Source organism: Mirounga angustirostris, unplaced genomic scaffold (assembly GCF_029215605.1).
Source record: "Mirounga angustirostris isolate CCGP_5_RB_7025 unplaced genomic scaffold, mMirAng1.0.hap1 SCAF_14, whole genome shotgun sequence".
NCBI lineage: Eukaryota > Metazoa > Chordata > Mammalia > Carnivora > Phocidae > Mirounga > Mirounga angustirostris.
The window spans coordinates 77,564,066-77,582,041 of NW_026991722.1; the positions used below are offsets into that span (position 1 = coordinate 77,564,066).

At 59.5% G+C, this 17,976-nt stretch overlaps 1 protein-coding gene across 3 annotated transcripts in view; it reads right to left on the reverse strand.

Annotated features, from left to right (window-relative positions):
- RBM19 (RNA binding motif protein 19) overlaps nt 1–17,976 on the reverse strand; it is a 133,750-nt gene that overhangs the window by 33,180 nt on the left and 82,594 nt on the right. For 2 of the 3 annotated variants that reach the window (XM_045887575.3, XM_064578425.1), the window contains exons 22-23: nt 14,720–14,825; nt 1,407–1,527 (exon numbers count right to left, since the gene is read on the reverse strand). In XM_045887575.3, the coding sequence (XP_045743531.2) occupies nt 1,407–1,527; nt 14,720–14,825 (227 nt within the window). Of the gene's footprint in view, nt 1–1,406; nt 1,528–6,263; nt 6,297–14,719; nt 14,826–17,976 lie in introns of those variants that run through there. The other variant, XM_064578426.1, reaches the window with a different exon arrangement.

Sequence of the window (17,976 nt, forward strand, 5' to 3'; positions counted from 1 at the left end):
CCACACGGGCTTTGTAGCCAACACCCCCAGGCTGCCCCAGGTGACACTGTTGGCTCCCCGCTGCCCAGTGGGGATGGGTGTGGGGAGCAATGGCAGGCGCCTGGGGTGACTGGCCCACCCAGGAAAGCCCCCGAGAGCCGTGAACCCTCCAGTTGTCCCTGGGACTCCTGGGTGGAGGAAGGCAGCCTGCCACCTAAGACCTCAGAGCAGCCGTGGCCGATGCCGTGGCTGAAACTACGGAGCCCCGTCACCAAGCCCGGCTTTCCCAGGCAGGTGGGAGGAAGAGACGCATTCCCGGCCGGGTGAGGCCACTTCCTGGGCAGCCGTCACTAAAGCCAATTGGATCCTAAGTGGGTGGGAGGCTAGCAGCTGCCCTTTACTGCCTGGCCGTGAACGCACTTCTGCGATGCGTGGGAGAGGTGTGGAGATGGGATTCAAGTTCAAAGGTCCCTTGATATCCCGAGTGTGGGGGTGCACCTGCCATGCCTTCCACATGCCCACTGTGGCCTGGTGTTCTCAGGACTTTCCCTCATTCCCTCCTGCTGATTCCCCAGCAACTTGCTGGATAGGACGAGGCCCCTTGTGAGCCAGCCCCCACTCTCTCCACTTTCTCTGTTTCAGCCACGCCGGCCTCCCTGCTTCTCCAGGTGCCAAGCTCAAGGTCCCCACTGCTCAGACAGCCCTTTCGTGGGCACAAATGTCACCTCTGCAGGGAGGCCTTTCTAGACCACCCACTCAAGTAATGTATCCGGCCTCTTCCATTCGAACCCGCCGCCCAGCTAGGTCACAGCCTCACCGCTGTGCCAGAGGAGAGCAGGTGCTGAGTATTTTCTGGGGATGGATTGAATAATCACCGAGGCCACGTGATGCCACCAAAGTGTGTAAGAGGTGGAGTCAGGTCCTGGGACCATCAGGCCCCCAGCAGCGAGTGGACGGTCCTCAAACGGAGTAACCGAGGAGGGTCCACCAAAGAGGTGGCAGAGGGCAGGGGTTTCAGTATGAGTGACCCCCTAGGCTGGCCACGGGGCCCTAGAGAGAAAGTGCCGGGTAGAGAGGGCAACCGGATGTGAGCTGTGGCCTTGGGTGTCAGCCAGCCAGCTGGCAGGATGGAAGGCGGGGGCCAGGAGGGTGGGATGGGGAAGGGATAAACCTCCTGACCCCAGTCTCCGCCTCTCCCCAATTTCCTGCCAGGCCTCCCAATGACCCGACCCAGCCGGAAGCTAAAGGGCATGGAGGCTACGGGGGCCGTCCACACAGATCAGCCTCTTGGTGTGAAGCAGGGAAAGAGGGGTGGGAGCAGATCTGGGGGGCACAGGGAGGACACGCAGCACGCGCAGGGAAGGAGACAGGGCATCTCGCCCGATGCAGCCCAAGGGCAGTCCTCTCGGGAGCCCCGGCGCACTTACCGTGGAAGTGCTCGGCCGTCTTCCGCCGCAGGGCCTGCAGGCTCACCTCCGAGTCAGCCCACTCCAGGACCAGTCTCCGGCCGTACAGGTGGGTGCTGTGACACAGCGCGTGGAAGGCTTTCTGGGGGAGCAAGGACAGGAAATGAAACTGCGAGTTAGCGGAGACCGACTGCAGACGCTGCATCCTGTCCCCCTCCCGCCTGCTGGCGCCTCCAGCTCAAAGGCCAGGTTCTAGCCCTTGTGACACCTGCTCTCTGGTGAGGGTGTGGGAGCTGTTGGGCACTTTATTCAATTAGCGGGTTACACTCCCAGGGAGACAGCTGCAAGTGACCATGCCATCAATATAACTGCCTATAACTGGTGCCCGGGCCCGCGGCCGGCTCCTTTCCCATGCTGTGTCCTGTCTGGGGAGGGCCACCCCATGAGCTGGTTCGCCTCCCACTGGGCCACCAGGGGCCACAGGCCCCTTGCTTTTGCCTGGTGGCTCTGTCCTTCGCTAGCCTCGAGGAGTCTGTCCCCCATCTCTCTCCACTGCCACAGGCCAGGCTGCCTTCAGCCTCTGGAAGGCCCTCACCCTCCCAGGCGCTGGCTCCTTCCCCTGGCTCAGCAGCTCCGTCCTCCTGCTCTTCACTTCTCCTGGCGTTCGAGTTCTGCCTACTCCCCTCTCTGGTGTTTGGGGCTGCTTTACTGAGATGTAACCCACACACCGTGCAAGTCACCCATCTGAAGTACGCAGTTCACTGGTTTTCAGGATATTCAGAGTTGTGCGGCCATCACCACGTGAAGTTCAGAACACTTCATCATCATCCTCCCGGAAGAAACCCCACACTCAGGAGTGGACACTCCACACCCTCCCCCTGGCCCCCGGCCAACACTAGTCTGCTTTCTGTCTCTTTGGATTTGCCTGTTCTGGACAATTCCAACGAATGGAACCATGCGGTCCTGGCGAGCTCCCTTGTAAACGTTGCTAGAGCCCAAGCTAAGTGGTACTGCCCAGGGGCTCGTCTTGCTGCTCTCCCGTGGTTCAGAGAGGCCACGCACCTAGACTCCGGAGCCACCGCGTCTGGGCAGGGCAGGTCCTGTACCTCCTCGCTTCGAGACCTTGGGCAAGTTAATGAATCTCTCTGGCCTCAGTTTCCTGGTCTATGGAATGGGAATGTTAATGGCACTCCAGTCTAAGGGTTCCGTGGGAGATGAGAAAGAGTTAACATGGAAGGCGCCTACAACAGCGTGGGGGCACACAGTAAGTGCTCAATAGATGCTAGCTCTCGTCCTGGTTGTGCTGTTACTACCAACTTATCACATCTGCAATTTCCTTCTCTTAGCAGAGAGGCCTCGGGTCAATGGTGGGTGTGGACAAGGCCAGCCCCGGGTGCCCGTCAGCACGGGAAGCAACAGTGGCTAAGGGTGGTGTCTTTGTCTGTGCTTCTGGGCTGCAGTCAGCACCCTGTGGTATGAGAAGAGGGGCCGTGGGGCTCATCCCTCTTGCTTCCTCCACGCTGCAAGGAGGCAGTGCGTGCCCAGGAGAGCTCCACACCGGAACCGATCCACCTCTGGCCCTCACCTTCAGCATGACTGTTACGGGCTGGACCGTGTTCCCCCCAAGAACGGATGCTGGAATCCAAGCCCCTGGTACCTCGGGTTCTGACCCGATTTGGAAATAGGTCCTTGCAAATGTAGTCCAGCGAAGGTGAGGGCATCCTAGAGAAGGCAGGCCCCCTAATCCACTACGACTGTGGCCATGTGAAGACAGATGCAGGGTGGGTGCCCCGTGGAGACGGGCTGAGGAATGCCGCTGTCACCAGAAGCTGGGGAAGAGGCGGGGAAAAGACTTCCCTTGAAAGGAACCCAACAACTCCTGCCCCTTTGATCTTGGACTCCTAGCCTTGAGAACTGTGACATAGTCAATTTCTGTTGGTTTCAGCCACCCAGCCTGTGGTACTTTGTTACGGTGGTCGAGGTGACCCTCGGTAAGGCCAGTACCCCACTGGGAGCCTCGGTCTCCTCATCTGTAAAATGGGCTAATTATGGGATGAACACGCAACAAGCCCAGGGGTTCGCCCGCAGCGGATATTCCACCAACAACCGAACCTGAAAAGCACTGGTGGGAGGCTGGGTGGGACACGCATCTTTTTAAAATGAGACATGTGGGGCGCGTGGGTGGCTCAGTTGGTTAAGCGACTGCCTTCGGCTCAGGTCACGATCCTGGAGTCCCGGGATCGAGTCCCGCGTCGGGCTCCCTGCTTGGCGGGGAGTCTGCTTCTCTCTCTGACTCTCCTCCCTCCCTCTCATGCTCTCTGTCTCTCATTCTCTCTCTCACAAATAAATAAAATCTTAAAAAATAATAAAAAAATAAAATAAAATGAGACGTGGTCAAAGCACAGAAACGCTTTGTTCTCAGCTGCGCTTTTCTGAGAAGGGCCAGGTGCAGGAAACTTTTTTTTTTTCCCCTTTCTTTTTGACTTTAATTTAAAAAACTCTTTCTGACTGCCAGCGGAGCCTCTGCATTTTTTCCATGCGGGTATAAAAATGCATCTGGACTCCGAGCCGAAATGGCCCATTCAGAGCTTTAAAACACACACGTTCTCAGCTGGCATGGCAGAGAAACAGCCTGACTGCGGGAGCTGGGGTTTTAAGATGGGGAGAGAAGTCAGTCGGGAGTCTGGCGTGGTGGGTATTCTTCCTGGCGCCCGGGTCCCCGAGGAGCTGCGGTCCCGGGGATGCAGGCGGGCGGGCGCGGCCACCAGGCTGCATCTGGTGGGAGCTCAGCCGCAGAGAGAAGCGAGGGAAGGGGGGTCTGGGAGGTGGGCTCGGGTGAAGCACCCCCACCCCGGCCTCCCTCTGCGTGCAGCCTTCAGACTGGTGTTTCCTTCCCACCCCTGGAGACCCGTTCTCCATTGCTGTGCCCCACCAAGGCTGCAGAGGGCTCGGCTCACTGTAGCAGTTGCTAGACACTCCCTTCTCCTCTCTTGCCTCTGATGGAAAGCCTTCCAAATTCTCATCCCCTCTTTGGAAGGGCTTTGCAAACTCCAGAGGTGAGGCAGCACAGCCATTAAGACTGGGGGCTCTGGGCCTGGGCTACTTTGGTTCAAATCCCCACTGCACCACTTACGAGCCGTGTGAGCTTGGGCAGGCTGCTTAACCTCTCTGGGACCTGTTTCTTTGAGTGGCGGCGCAGCAAATGGATAGGAGGAGCCCGTGAACTGTGAAGTCTAACATTTAGAGCACCATTGTTGTTATTATTATTATGGATGCCCCCTGCCCCCCTTACGCCACCAAAGAGCAGGAGCAATGTTCGGTGGGACACAAAAGCTCTCGTGCATTTGGCGTTGGAGCATAGCACGTGGTTCTCCCAAAACGGCAGGACTAAGCTTCCCTCGTCCCAGTCCCCTCCAGCTCACAGGAGGCCAGGCCGCTTTCCTGAGTGCCCGCGGCCTGGCTAGTTGCAACCCAGGGGCCTCAGACTGTTGCACGCTGCAGGGACGGCGACTCGAGGCTAAAAGCGGCCTTGGGCGATCCAGAGTAGTCGTATTTCATTAAAAGAGCCTAAGGGGAGCTTGTTGTATTTTGGGGATCCTAGAAGGCAGGGGGTGGGTGAGGAGGAGGACACAGCCCAGGCCTCAAGGGGCTTTCAGGCTAGTGCAGAAGACACGGAAGGTTGCAGGCACAGCACAGGGGAACGTGCAACCCTGGCCTCTCTGGCCTGGGGCCCACCAGCAGCTTCCTCCCCGGCCTCTGTGCCTACTGAGACCCACGCCACCTTCCTCCCGGGAGTTCTGAACCTCAGCTGCGGGCAGAGGACCCCTCTGCCAAATCAGCTCTCAGGGCCTCGTTCATCTGGGGGTGCCCAGGAGTCGGTGCAATGAGGGTGTCTCAGAAAAGGCGGGGAGTTAGACATTCCTGGCCTGGTGCTTCTCTCCAAATCCTGCTTCTGCTGCCTGTTTTCTTCCCTTGGAATGAAAGGGCCTTCTTCTTCCCCTGGCTTATGGATCTCCTGGGTTGGAACTCTAAGCTTATGATCCCAACCTACTCATGAGAACAGACATTATTCTCCCATTTCAATGAAAGGAAAACAGGCGCCGGCCAAGGTCCCTATGCACGTCAACTTCCTTCTCGCTTCTTTCAGACCCTGTACCTTCCATCCCTGGGCCTCTGTAACCCGCTCTGGCCGCGGAAGGGCTCCCTCGTCACAGCCAAACTGCTGGTGGCCCAGGGCACACCCTGTTCTCCTCACAGAGATGAAAGCCGGCTGCCCTGCCTGTGCCCTGCCCACGTGGCCTCCAGCCCAGCACCGGCCCCATGAACACCTGCCTGTGGGCCGGCCTCCTCGGCTCAGCCTTGAACCTGGGAGGGAAGGCCTCTCTCCTTGCTGCCCCTAGGAGTGCTCAGGACAGAGTGTGCCCAGGGAACATGGTCGCTCCCCTTATCTGTGGGGGATACGTTCAAGGACCCCAGTGGATGCCCAAACCCACAGGCGGTATGGAACCCACACATACTATATTTTCCCTATACGGACGTACCTATAGTAAAGTTTCGTTTATAAATTAACCACAGTAAGAGATTCGACAAAAATAACCACTAATAAACTAGAACAATTATAACAATAAACTGTGATAAAAGCTACGTGAATGTGGTCTCTCTCAAAATATGCTACTGTACTGAACTCCCCCTTCTTCGTGTGACAGTGTGAGAGGGTAACGTGCCTGGGTGATGAGATGGAGCGAGCGAGGTGCATGACATGGGCGTCTGATGTCGTGTGAGGCTACACCGACCTTCTCCGGAGGAGGGCCACCTGCTTCTCGACCATGGCTGACCGTGGGTAACAAACTGGTGGGAGGCTACCGTATTCACGGAGCCAACCGTGGAGCTCTTTCACCGAAGGTCTGCAGCCTGGAAGGGACGCTCAAATTGGTCCTGGCCAGAGACGGAGGGCTGGCTTAAACATCCTGCTGTGGTCCCTCCACACCCCTACGATACAGACCAAGAAAGACAGAGGAGCAAGGAGCTCGTGTCTTCAGCTGCCCATATGCATGGGATGCTCTGCCTTCCGATTAGGACATGACCTGGTGCATACACGGTCTTGTGTCTGGCAACGGAGAGGGGAAGATCTGCTCCCAACGGGTATGACTTTGGGACCTCAGGGGACAGGAACAGCCCATGCCACCAGGACTCGGGTACACACCACCTGCTCGGGTCACTGCAGAAGCCCGAAGATACAGAGTGGAACTCTAAGGGTGCATTATTTTGCCCAGGAGGAGACTGCCACGGAAAGGGAGAGCCTCTGCTCTCTGCAGCCACTTCCTCTCATCATCCGATGGCCAGTGCGGGCTATTCCTGCTTTCTGGAACATTCTCCTGGCTTTTGCAGCTGACTCCCATGGGCCATATAACTGGGCTCTCACACTCTGGTTTCTGTTTCGGGTGAGCAATCGGGAGGTGCCAGTAGTCCTGGAGGGAGGGAGGAAAGGAGGTGGGGGCATTTCTTTCCCTGCTCCCTCCCTCCCTCCAGGACCGGAGCACCTACCAGGCCCCTCTCAGACAGCTCCCACTGTCACTGGCCCCTGGGGGCGTCAGCATCCCTGGCAAGTCCCCGAGCCCTACTTACTCCTCCATAAATCCCTCTCGGATCATCAGGGAGGAGGCTGTTTGCTGACCCAGATGGCTGCCCCAAGTCCATCTTGCTGACCCGGGGCAGATGGACTTCTCCCTTCGGACAGCAGGTCTCGGGGCCTGGCCCCGCTCAGAGAATTGAGGCGTCCTGAGGCCAGCGTGGGCAGGTCTGGCTGGAGTGCAGGCTAGCTACCGCTGTCGTCTGCTTCCCTGGCTTGGCTGTCCCAGAATCACACCCCTTGGATCCCCTCTGACCTGAGCCACCAACTGTGGGCTCCGAGAGCCCTACCCCCCAGCTGCCTCTTCTGCAACACCCCCCTCCCCCACCCCGCAAGGAGATCTACCAGGGCTAGACGGTGACTGGGGCTGGCAGCCATCTTTCCGGAACAGGGAAGGCGCTGGAAGGCTGCCAGCACAGCACTTGCCTGACCTTTCTGCAGCGCTCCCTGGAGACAGACCTCCTCCTCCCGGCAACAAAAGTCCACTCGGTGCCCTTGGCCGGACTCCCGGCCCATGCGCCCGTGGCTCCTGGCCCGGGCCCGAGGACAGGACTCCTGTCTTTGCAAGTCCAGGCCCTTCTCGGCCCCTTCTGCTCTGTGTCTTGCAGAGTGGGAGGGCTGCCTCTCTCCGCAGACGTCAAATCCACCTGAGCATGGACAACGGCAACCTGAGCCCAGCCATCTGCCATCTGCGCCCCCGATGCCTGGAGCAAGTGTGACCTAAGACGGCCAAGAGCGACCCCCTGTGCCCAGGAGCCCGGGACTGAGTGACGGGAGCGGGAGCTCCGGGCCCTGGCAGGGACCGCTGGGGGCTTGGCTCCTTCTCTCTGCGGAGGTGGCTGAAGAACGTGGGGTTTGTGTTGCTGGGAGGAGGGTCTGCCAGGCCGGCATGCTCGGTGTCTCTCTGGGCAGTATCCTGAGCTCTGAGGGGCAGAACCTTCTCGTCCCTGCTTCTTGGTGCCCATAATCCCCAAAGCAAGCTCTTGGCACGTCCTGCCAGCAGGCGGGAGCTGGTCCCCGGGATGAGTGGAGCTCCTGGCATGGGACTGGGGGACCGGGGGACCCCACCCGGCACCTCGGTCCACTGCAAGTGAGGATACCGGGGAGCTGAGGACAAGTTTCTCAGAGAGACAGCCGGGGGGCCTTGGTTCCAGGCTTCGGCGACTCCGTCTCTCAAACAAATAGATGTGCCTCTTCCCCTTCCTGCGTTCATCTGCGCAGCTCTGTCCAATTCCACTCGACATCCCTGGAGCACCCACTGTGAGCCAACGCTATGGTGGGGGACACAAAGGTGAGCACCACCTCTGACCTCTGGAGAGATAAAGGAGCCCCCGGGAGAAGAGAACCAATGTCAGGTCACCAACGGTCAGAAGCGGCCAGGCAGAGGCAGTGCCGCCTGCTAACGGCCTTGGGCTCCAAGTGGGGCCCACAGTGTGGCCCAGCTGCCTTCCGGCTTGGTGACCTGAGGTGGCACCACTTTCTCTGCTGCCAAGTGGGGGCACTCTGACCTCCTGCAGCTGCAGGAAGAATAAATAAGATGGCAGCGATTCATTTACCCCAGTGCCTGGCACACGGTAAGGGCCTGAGTCCTGGTCCCCGCTGCTGCCCTTGGTAGTACCGCTTTTCCAGTTATGAGTAATGCTCCTGGAGGGGAGGAAGTCATCCAACTCCGCTGGGCTGGTCAGCTCTCCTGGGTAACGTAGACTGACTGCTTGATAAATCTGAATGAAAACTCTGGAAGCTGACCTTCCCCTGGGGGCAGAGGCCTGGAGGGAGGGACGGGGTGAGCAGAGGGGTACCTCACGGCACTGCTTATCCCCTGGAAATGAAGGATGCACCCCTGCTAGGCTGAGGAGAGGGGCTTGTCCTGACCTTGGCTTCTCAGCCCGTAAATGTGTTGGCTGAGCCTGAATCCCTGCCTTGAAATGCAAGGCTCAGGATTCCAACATGCTTTTACCCCTGAGCTCTAACGATGGGAATGAGGTAAAAACCCTGCGAATGAGCCACGGGCATGAGGGTCCGCACCTCACACACCTGCCTGAACAGGAAAGTGGGGACCAAACCCCCATCCCCAAGTGGGCTTGCAGTTAACGTGTCTGGAGACAGTATCTGAGAGCCAGGCAGCAGCCCCGACCCCGGGGGCCCGGCCCACTCCGCTGCTGCCCTTTCTGTGGTGCCCTGTCCCATGGCCTGGGCCTGGCCTTTCATCTTCACAGTTGCCTCGGGGGGCGGTATTATTCCCGACGTGCAGATGGATGAGTAACCTGGAGTGCGGGGATATGACGCCCCTTGTCTGCATCCATGGCCTCCTCATTTCCACGGGGTGATGTTCCCTTCGGACCCCGCCGCGCTCCCACAGGCCCCACGGAGACTGCGCTCTACTCCCTCCTTACACTCAATTAAGCAAACATGTGTTGAGCACACATCACTGATAACCTGATGGCGACCATCGCTTATAGGGCAGGCAAGACGGCGCAGGCCTGCGCGGGCCGCACCGGGCACCCGGTGCCGAGGCGGCCGTCCTGGCCTTGAGAGGCCCCGTCTGGCTCCCTCACGGTTGGCCCTGGGCACCACGGGGCTGGTTACCGACCGGGGCCTAATTCTCTCCTCTGCCAGCCGATGAATGGGCTGGTTGATGCTGGGGAAGGAGCACTGTGCTAGGAGCCGACATACCTGGGTTCGGGCCCCGGCCCCACCCAGAAACTCCCTCCTCATCGGCTGAGTCTGCAAGGTGACAGCATGGGTGCGGCCGGGCCCGATGGGGGCCCCCTACAAAACACTCAGCAGCACCCCAGCCCTGGGGCACGGGGGGGGGCATGTGTCCACTCCCCACCCCCCGCCCCCTCCCCCAGCAGGGTGCCGAAGCAAGAAACGGGCAGGGACACATTAACTGGTGCGACCCCACAATTAAAGCCACCGTTGTTGACCACGGCGAGAGCAGCTCTGCCTGCCAACACCAGCCGCCATCACGTCTCCCCGCTGCCGGCTCCCCCCAAGTGTTTATTTAAGCCAACACATTGCTCTGCTAATTGGATAACATTCCATGTGAAAATAGACCTTTTAAAACAACAGCAGTGGCGGCAAATAAAACCAGCTGCAACTGCAAAAGTACAAAGGCACGGCGGGCTCGGGAAGGGACAAATTAAAGGCGCATGCATGGGAAAAAAATTAATATTCTGGTTTCCGGGCCGCGAGTCTGTTCCTCGCATCCTTTCCCTTCCGGGCCGCCCTTCCCTTCCTCCTCCGGGACCAGCCTGCTCTGGGCAAAGAGAGGAGGTGGCGGCTGAGGAAAGAACCCCAGTAGTACTGGGGGCTCCTCCGAGGCCAGGCTGCTGTTGGGCCCGGGGGGCTGAAAGCTGACACGTGTGCTGGTGGGGCTGATCCTGGGGTGCTCACTCCTTCTCTGGGTGCGGGGGGCTCATTTCAGCCTGGGCGGGCTCCCAAGAGATGCTCTGCCCCCCCACCCCCACCGAAACGTCTCTAATTGGCAAGCCCCTCTCTCTGCTGGGTGCTGGAGAGAGGAGGGGCTGACGCTCGGTGTAGGTGAGCAAGTGACCGTGAGGGAGGGCCCTGGTCGCATGGCTTCGGCATCTGGTCGGCACGAGGGCCGGCTCTGCCCAGTCCTGGCTGCATGACCCCAGGGCCAGTGACTTCACCTCCTTGGAGCCTCAGTGTCCTCAGGTGTCCAATGTCACCCACCACTTACCTCCTGGAGTCCTGGGAGGAAGAAGAGTGACGAATGCAAATGCTTAGCACCCTCCCTGACAAAGACAGGCTTTGAGAAGTTGACAGTTTTCATCAATGCCCAGACACTGCCCTTCTAGAAACATCAGGGTCCAGAGAGCTATGTGGCGCCTGAGACAGGGAGAGAGCTGTGCACGTGAGCGCAGACCCAGGCCACCCAGGGAAGACCACTGCATCTGGGACGGTTCGAGTCCTTGACTTCCAGGCTTCCCTTGTCAGCCTCTGTCCTGCCCCCCTCCACCTCGAGGGGGGAGGTTCTTCGAGAAACATCAGCTCATCACCCCTGGAGTTTTAGGGAACTCTGGCACTTTCAGAGGGACTGGCACTTCCTGGCCTGGACATCAAGGGCCAACAAGCATCCTAGGATGGGGGAATGTGCCGGCTCACTGAGCCCGTGAGCCCGTGATGAGGGGAGACGGGTCTCCTCCAGCATAGCGCCTCGGCCCCGGAGCCAGGGCTGGGCTTTCTGCTGGTGCATGGGGATCAGTCCACAGGGATCGGTCCACGGGGCTCCGCAGTGGCTGCACAGACGGATGGAGCCTGGCGGCCGTGGGGAGCCACGGGGAGGGAGTGATGCAAATCTCCTGCCCAATTCCCGGGGCTGCTGCAGGTTGGGGTGAGACAATGCGCACATGATGTACATGTCACATACAAAGCCGGTGCGATCGGTCGCGGGAGCCTCTGGCTATTGTCATCAGTTGCCTGGTTACTCCGAGCTCTGCCACGACAGCCTCTGTGGAGCCTCGTGCCAGGAATCTCTTTCCAGTTTGGGGGTGTGTGCTTGACCCAGAGGAGCCTGACAGTTAACAAAGTCCCTGATCACGTGCGAGGTGGGACACGGTGTTGCGGAGAAGGGTCGGAGGACTCAGTGCATGGCGCAGGGGCAGTGCATGGGCACGTGTCGGGGCCCCAGCAGATGGCAGTGCCGAGGGGCTGCCTCTAGGGACTGACCGGGGCCTAATTCTCTCCTCTGCCAGCCGATGAATGGGCTGGTTGATGCTGGGGAAGGAGCACTGTGCTGGGAGCCGACATACCCGGGTTCAGGCCCCGGCCCCACCCAGAAACCGTTAGTTCTCCATTGCTTTCCAGACTCATCGCTGTGTAGTGCGCTGTTCATGACCCCCTCCCGCCTCTCTCCTCTCTCCTCTCCCTCACATCTGAGCACTGCCCAGGTCCCCGGGAATGGGGGGGAGGCTCCAACGCCAGGTTCAAGGGTTGCCGATGCCGAGAGTGACGACCTCCATCTCCATGAGGGCGTCCTGCCAGGCAACAGGAGTGAAGCCCCCGGTGAGGGATTCGCGTGGGTCAGGGAATCAGTCAAGCCCCAAAAAGGCTTCTAGAGGAGGTCTCCCTCCTCAAGGGCTTCCGAAGGGGGAGAGCCACACAGGGGAAGCCCGCCGTGGGAATGGGGATCAGGCACATTCCTCTAGCATTCCCACAAATTCCTCCTGTGGAAGTAAGCCGCGATCTTGGGGTGTTCTACTCGTGTCTCCCCACGGCCTTGCGCTCCCTCCTCAGACTCCCAGCCACCCTCGTGCTGGTTCGGCACGTACAGGAGTCAGAATTCTGTTCACCAGCATGCAGCGTGCATGGCTCTGGGTCAGCGGCGGGCGCTGCATGTGCCACTCGGAAGACAATAAAGTTCTTCAGACAGACACCGAGAAGGACAGGGAGAAGCAGCTTCCCCGGGAGGCGAAAAGAGCAAAGGGCTATGTGCAGGGAAGACACGCTCCCGGTGGGTTCACACTTTGGCGAGGGCCGGCTCATAGGGTGGAGGCACAGGGGAGAGCTGCTGCAGGGGTGCGGGGATGCCAGGGCCAGAAGTGGCCCCAGAGCCCGGCCGGCCGCCTGTCAGAGCTGAGGGGCAGGAGGGGCCAATCCCGGAGGGGCTGTGCGTTGAGTCCTCCCTGTCCTCGGCTGCCCTTTCTCCTCCCGGAGCCCAGAATGGAAGGCGGGGAAGGGGTGAAGCGAGAGGAGTGACCTGCATTAATCACCAGAGGGCTGTGCTGGCGGGCCTTCGGAAACATCCTCTGCAGCCTGGCTCTGGTGCCATGAGCTGCCCAGCCGGGCACTTGCTCCGCCCTGCCTACCCGAGGGGCCCCTTCCGTCCCAGGGATCCCGGAATACAACCGCCCCGACCGCGTCCCCACGATGTGGCACCTGGAGCTGGAGGCTGGGAGCCCATGACCTGGTCTGACCCTCCGGCACCAAGAGCCACGTCCGTTCGGACAGCAACCTCTGCCCCAGAGAGAGGCCGCCGTGTGGAAGACGGATGCCTTCCAGCTGCGGGGCTTGGGCGCCTCTTGGCTCTGCTCGGTCCCATCCCTCCTCCTCCTTAGATCAGCGCCCTTGGACCAGCGTCACCACCTTCTTCCTCATCACAGCGAACAGACGGAGCCCCAGGGCCAGCGCCATCCTAAGAACACCACCCCATCCCAACCCCACGACAGCCCGATGAGGAAAACCCTATCTCCGTCTCATAAAGGGGGAAACCGAGGCACACAGAAAGTAAGGCGCTTGCCCAAGGTCACACAGCAGGTAGTGGCAGGGCCAGGATTCCGACTCAGGCAGTCTAAGGAGCCCCTTCGGAAGAGGCAGCTCTTGGGGGCGGGGAGTGGCTCCCCGCTCCTGTTCTCCCCTGCTCACAATCTGGCGCAGGACCCCGATATCAAACAACGGCTCTGTACCCCTTGCTGTCTTACAGCTGAGGAACCTGAGGTGCAGGGCAGGGCTCGGGAGGCCAAGCGGCCGGCGGGAGGGCGGCTTCCCTCCGAGCCAACGCGGGTCCCCCAGAGGTGCCTGCCCCGCGGACGGGAACCGGGGCCAGGCAGGGCCTGTTGCGCGCAGGGGGTGCCGTCCCCTGCTGCCACGCACAGGAGGCAAAGGGAAAGACTGCCAGCCGAGAAGAAAGGGGAGCAGATGTCCGGACAAACGCGGCCACGTGTCAACAAAATAGGCACTTGAGTTCAAGACGCCGAGACAAAGGTGGCTGGCAAGGCTCCCCGAGGTCCCAGGAGTGCCCTCTGTGCCTGCGCGTGTTCCCAGGGCCCACAAAGGCTGCAGCTGTGTCCCTGAGATGTCACCTTCGGCTCCACCCACTGGGCCTCTGGCAACGGCAGCTCGCTAAAGGCCAACGGGTGTGATTCTAACAAACACCCCCTGCTCTGCCGAAGGCCGCCTCGTGCGACGTGGAGGGGATCCCGCCCGTCGCTTCACCGTACCCTTGAGGAAAGATGAGGCCAGCAGAGGGGAAACGCACAGGCTCATGATGGAGCCCCCAGACACAGCCGAACCCCCGACCACACCGCCTCAGCTCCCACATCTGCTGCCGGGCTGGGCCCTGCACCCACTGGACTGCCCCCCTTCCCCCTTATGCTGCACCGAGCCCAAATCCTGAGAGGCTTCCTTGCTTCCAAAATGAAAGGTGCTCTGTCTCCAAGGATCCTGGAAAATTCTGTAGCTGTGCTTATACACCTGCCTGGGCTGACCTCACCTATAACCAGCACAACTGAAAGGCCCCGGCCACGAGTGGGAAGATGAGGGGAAAGACGTGTGTGTCCCGGTGGCCATGTCTCCTTCCCGAAGTGCTGGCCCCCAGCCCCTGCCATGCTGCACAGCGTCTCCCATGCTGCCCGCCTCAGGGTGCTCATGACCGGGGAGCTCTGTCTGAGCTGGGGAGGCCTGGGAAACCCACTGGCCTCCCTACCTTGTAGCCCAGGTTCCTGCAGATGTCACATCGGGGTCGGGGGAGGAGGGCAGGGGACATGGAACTTCCCCTCCTCTAAACACAAAACCCAGGGCCTTTTCTTCCGAGGGAGTTGCACAAATTAGCAGGGTCAGGGAAAAAGCAGGAGAACCTCACAGGGCAGCGACATGCCCTCATCCATTAAGAGGTTTAGCTGCTTCTCCTACTAAGGGCCCAGAGGACAGATAGGGTAGGCGGGGGAGAGCTCGGTCTTACCTTTGCGTCCTGCTTCGTGAGGAAGTCCACGAAGCCGAACCCTCTGTGTGTGCCCGTCCCGGTCATCTTCTTCGGCAAGCGGACAGTCTTCAGCTCCCCGAAGGTGCTAGAAACAAAAGGCAAAACACGGCAGTTTAAAAAGAGAGGCCTGAAAAGGGGCTGGGGTACGTGTGTGGGAGGGCAGGACCAACTCTCACACATGAATCCTTTCTGGTTAGAAAAGAGAAGTACTTGCGGGGGCACGTGTTCGTGTAGACACACACACACACACAAGCACGCACACACCATACAATAGTGTCGCCTCCCCACCGGCTATCACATGCTCTGGGGCATGACTGGCCTTCTCTCCTTTCAGATCCCGGCCATCACGGTGGGTGGGGAGGGATGACCGGGGTTGGAGATGCTGATGGAGAGTTTTTGGTTCCTCTCTGACAGGCTGGCACACTCAGCCTCCCCTTGCCTGTGGGGCTATCTGGCAGGGGACACGCAGCCCTGCACACAAGTGGCCAGGGCACAGGGCTGCACATGTGCACAGGCCAGGGCTCCGGACTTGGAGTCAGCAGGGTCTCCTGACCTGAATCCGCCTGCACGGCTGAGCTGAGCACACAGCGAGTCTGCATGGAGCGAGCAGGATGAGCCTCTGCCCCCGGCCCCGGGCCCCGGGCTGTTTCTTCAGCGCTCAGTGCCAGAATGACACAAAACTACTCCCTCTAAACCCCACGTCCCCTACCTCCGGGCTTTAGTTTTGATACCTGCTAAGCCAAAGTCAGGCAAAGCTCTGGAGAAGAAAATGGCTTGGCTCCCCGTGACAGGGATCAAACAGGTAAACACAGCTTGGACCATCCCCTGCTCCCCCAACCCTCTCCTCCCAGATAAACGTTCGAGAAATTCCTGGACAAAAGGATCAGGCCTCTCTGGCTCTCCTGTCTCATTCCCCAACCCCAACTCTATCCCGATGGCCATTTATCAAATATATATGCACAAATTGCCACCGATAAATATTTAACGTGTACGGCATCTGAAGAGGTGTTATTTTATTTGAAAATCTACACACACTTGTGGTTGGCTGGGCACACGGCACATACACTCAACGGCCTAGGATGCTTCAGGGCCAAAGACCGATTGGGTAAAAACACAGTAAAGGCCATAAGCTCTCGTGAAATGATATAAGCTAAATCCGAGGCGTTAACCCGCAGCCCTGCCAGCATGACCAGGCATCTGCCAGCCCAATTTCTGAAGGCAGGATGGTGTGTAAATGCGGCATTATGAATCCTCAAAATGAATCCGCACGTCTCCTCTGAGCTCCCCTAGCAGCTCCCCCCAAGGCTGGCGACAAGGCCGGCCTCCCGGGGAGGGGAGGGGGTGGAGGGGGTAGGCCTCGAGCCCTGTCAGTCTTCCAGGCCTGGCTGAAGCTCTGGCTCATCCGGAGGGGGCTCGAGGGGGTGTGGTTGGGGCCCAGAGGCTGGGCAGGTGGGGACAAGCAGGAAGGTGAGGTGGGAGGGCCTGAGGAGTGGGGCCTGCAAACCCTGCTTTATTCTGCCACCTAAAGGCCGAAGCATCCCATGACAGGCATTGCCTCTCTTCCTGCGTGGGAGTCCCAGAGCCTCGGCCAGGGAGAGCAGTGGCCAGATGAGTTTTCTCGTAGGCTCATTCAGATAAACGGTCCTTTGGCTCCAAGTTCTTCAGAGAAATGTGGGGACTGCAGGGATGGCGCATCTGATGGCCATGAGGACCCGAGAGTGACAGAGGTCAGCCTCAGACTGGTAAAAGCAGGCCTTAGCCAGCACCTCCCACGTGCCCAGGCCATGCTGGGTGCTGTACGGACAAGGGTGCGGACGACCCTGCCCCAGGCTCCAGGCTCTTGCAGGCCTTGGCTTCACCACTGCTTCAACTCCAAGCAGCCTTTGCTCATCCCCCCCGGGCTGGGCTGAACGGCCCCCCGGCAGTCAGGGCTTCTCAACCAGGGCACTGTGATGTGGACACCTGGGCGCTCTCTGCCTTCCCCTGAGGCTGAAGCTCAGCTCTGCAACAGCAGAAACCACATCTATCTTGCTCGTCAGGGGATCTGCAGCAAGGAGCCCAGTGCCTGGCCCAGAGGGGACGTCTGGTGGCATTTTGGGAACAAGCACACGGTAGCCCCAGGCTGTAGACGTGACCACTGGCACCTTACCACTAACACCCAGAGGGCTGTGTGAGGAGGACGCGACACAGGCCGTGGGGTATGTACCAACAGCACAAATGTTCGTTAGTAGCCTTGCCACCCCCATTTCATGGATGGGGAGACTCAGCTCAGGGAGGCAGCGGTTCCGGATGTGAGTCTGGGCGGGTCTGATGCTAAGCGGGAGCTCTCTTTCCATGGCAATGTTTAATTGGTCCTTCAATTACCAGCATGGGGACTGGCCACTTTCGGGACTGGGGGTCTCTTTCGGAGGCAGGGCCCCATTGGGCGTGAAGCCAGAGCAGGGCGGCTGGGAATGGCCTGCTCGGACTCTGAGGGATCCAGTGACTTACCCAAGACCGCAGGGCAAGAGAGGGCGACTGAGTCCCAGTTCCCTGTGCTCCCGCCATGTATAAACTGCCCCCACCTCTGCTGGCACGGATTCCAGTCCTGTCCCTTGATGGTCCCACTGGCCTCTGCCCAGATTTCTTCATAGCCTTGTCTAATTTCTGGTGAGTTAGCCTATGTGAGTGTGTGCATGACAGAGAGAGGGGGAGAGAAATGGCTGAGGTTAATTCTTCCCTCTGCAGTGCACTGCAAGCTGCAGATGCCCTATGCATGGCAAGCAGCTAAGGGTCCGGAGAAAGGCAAGGAAAATAATTAAAAGGTGGAGAAAAAAGCTGATGAGGAGAGGCTGAAGGCGGTGTGCTGATGTGGCCCGGAGAAGTGGCATCTCCGAGCTCGGCAGGGGGGCCACGGCAGAGGGGTGTCCTGGACCCACGAGGGAATGCGTGCATGGATCAGGGGCTCCAGTCCCAGGCAGCTGGGGGGCCTTAGGGAGGTCGCAGCCCCCATCTATAAGGCACAGAACACTGGGTCCGAAGACTCTAGTGGCTTCAGAAATCCTGTTAGTCTTCAAGGGGACCAGGGAAATGGTACTGATGAGCATGTTTCCCCCTTTCTTCTGAGAACAGCACGAGAGAGAGCTGGGACTTAAGGAGCAGCTGCAAGATTAGGGTTAGATCTTAGAAGGAACTTCCCGATGTCTGGGAAGCCCTGAAATGAACAGTGAGGCTTCAGACACCGTGATTATTGCCGT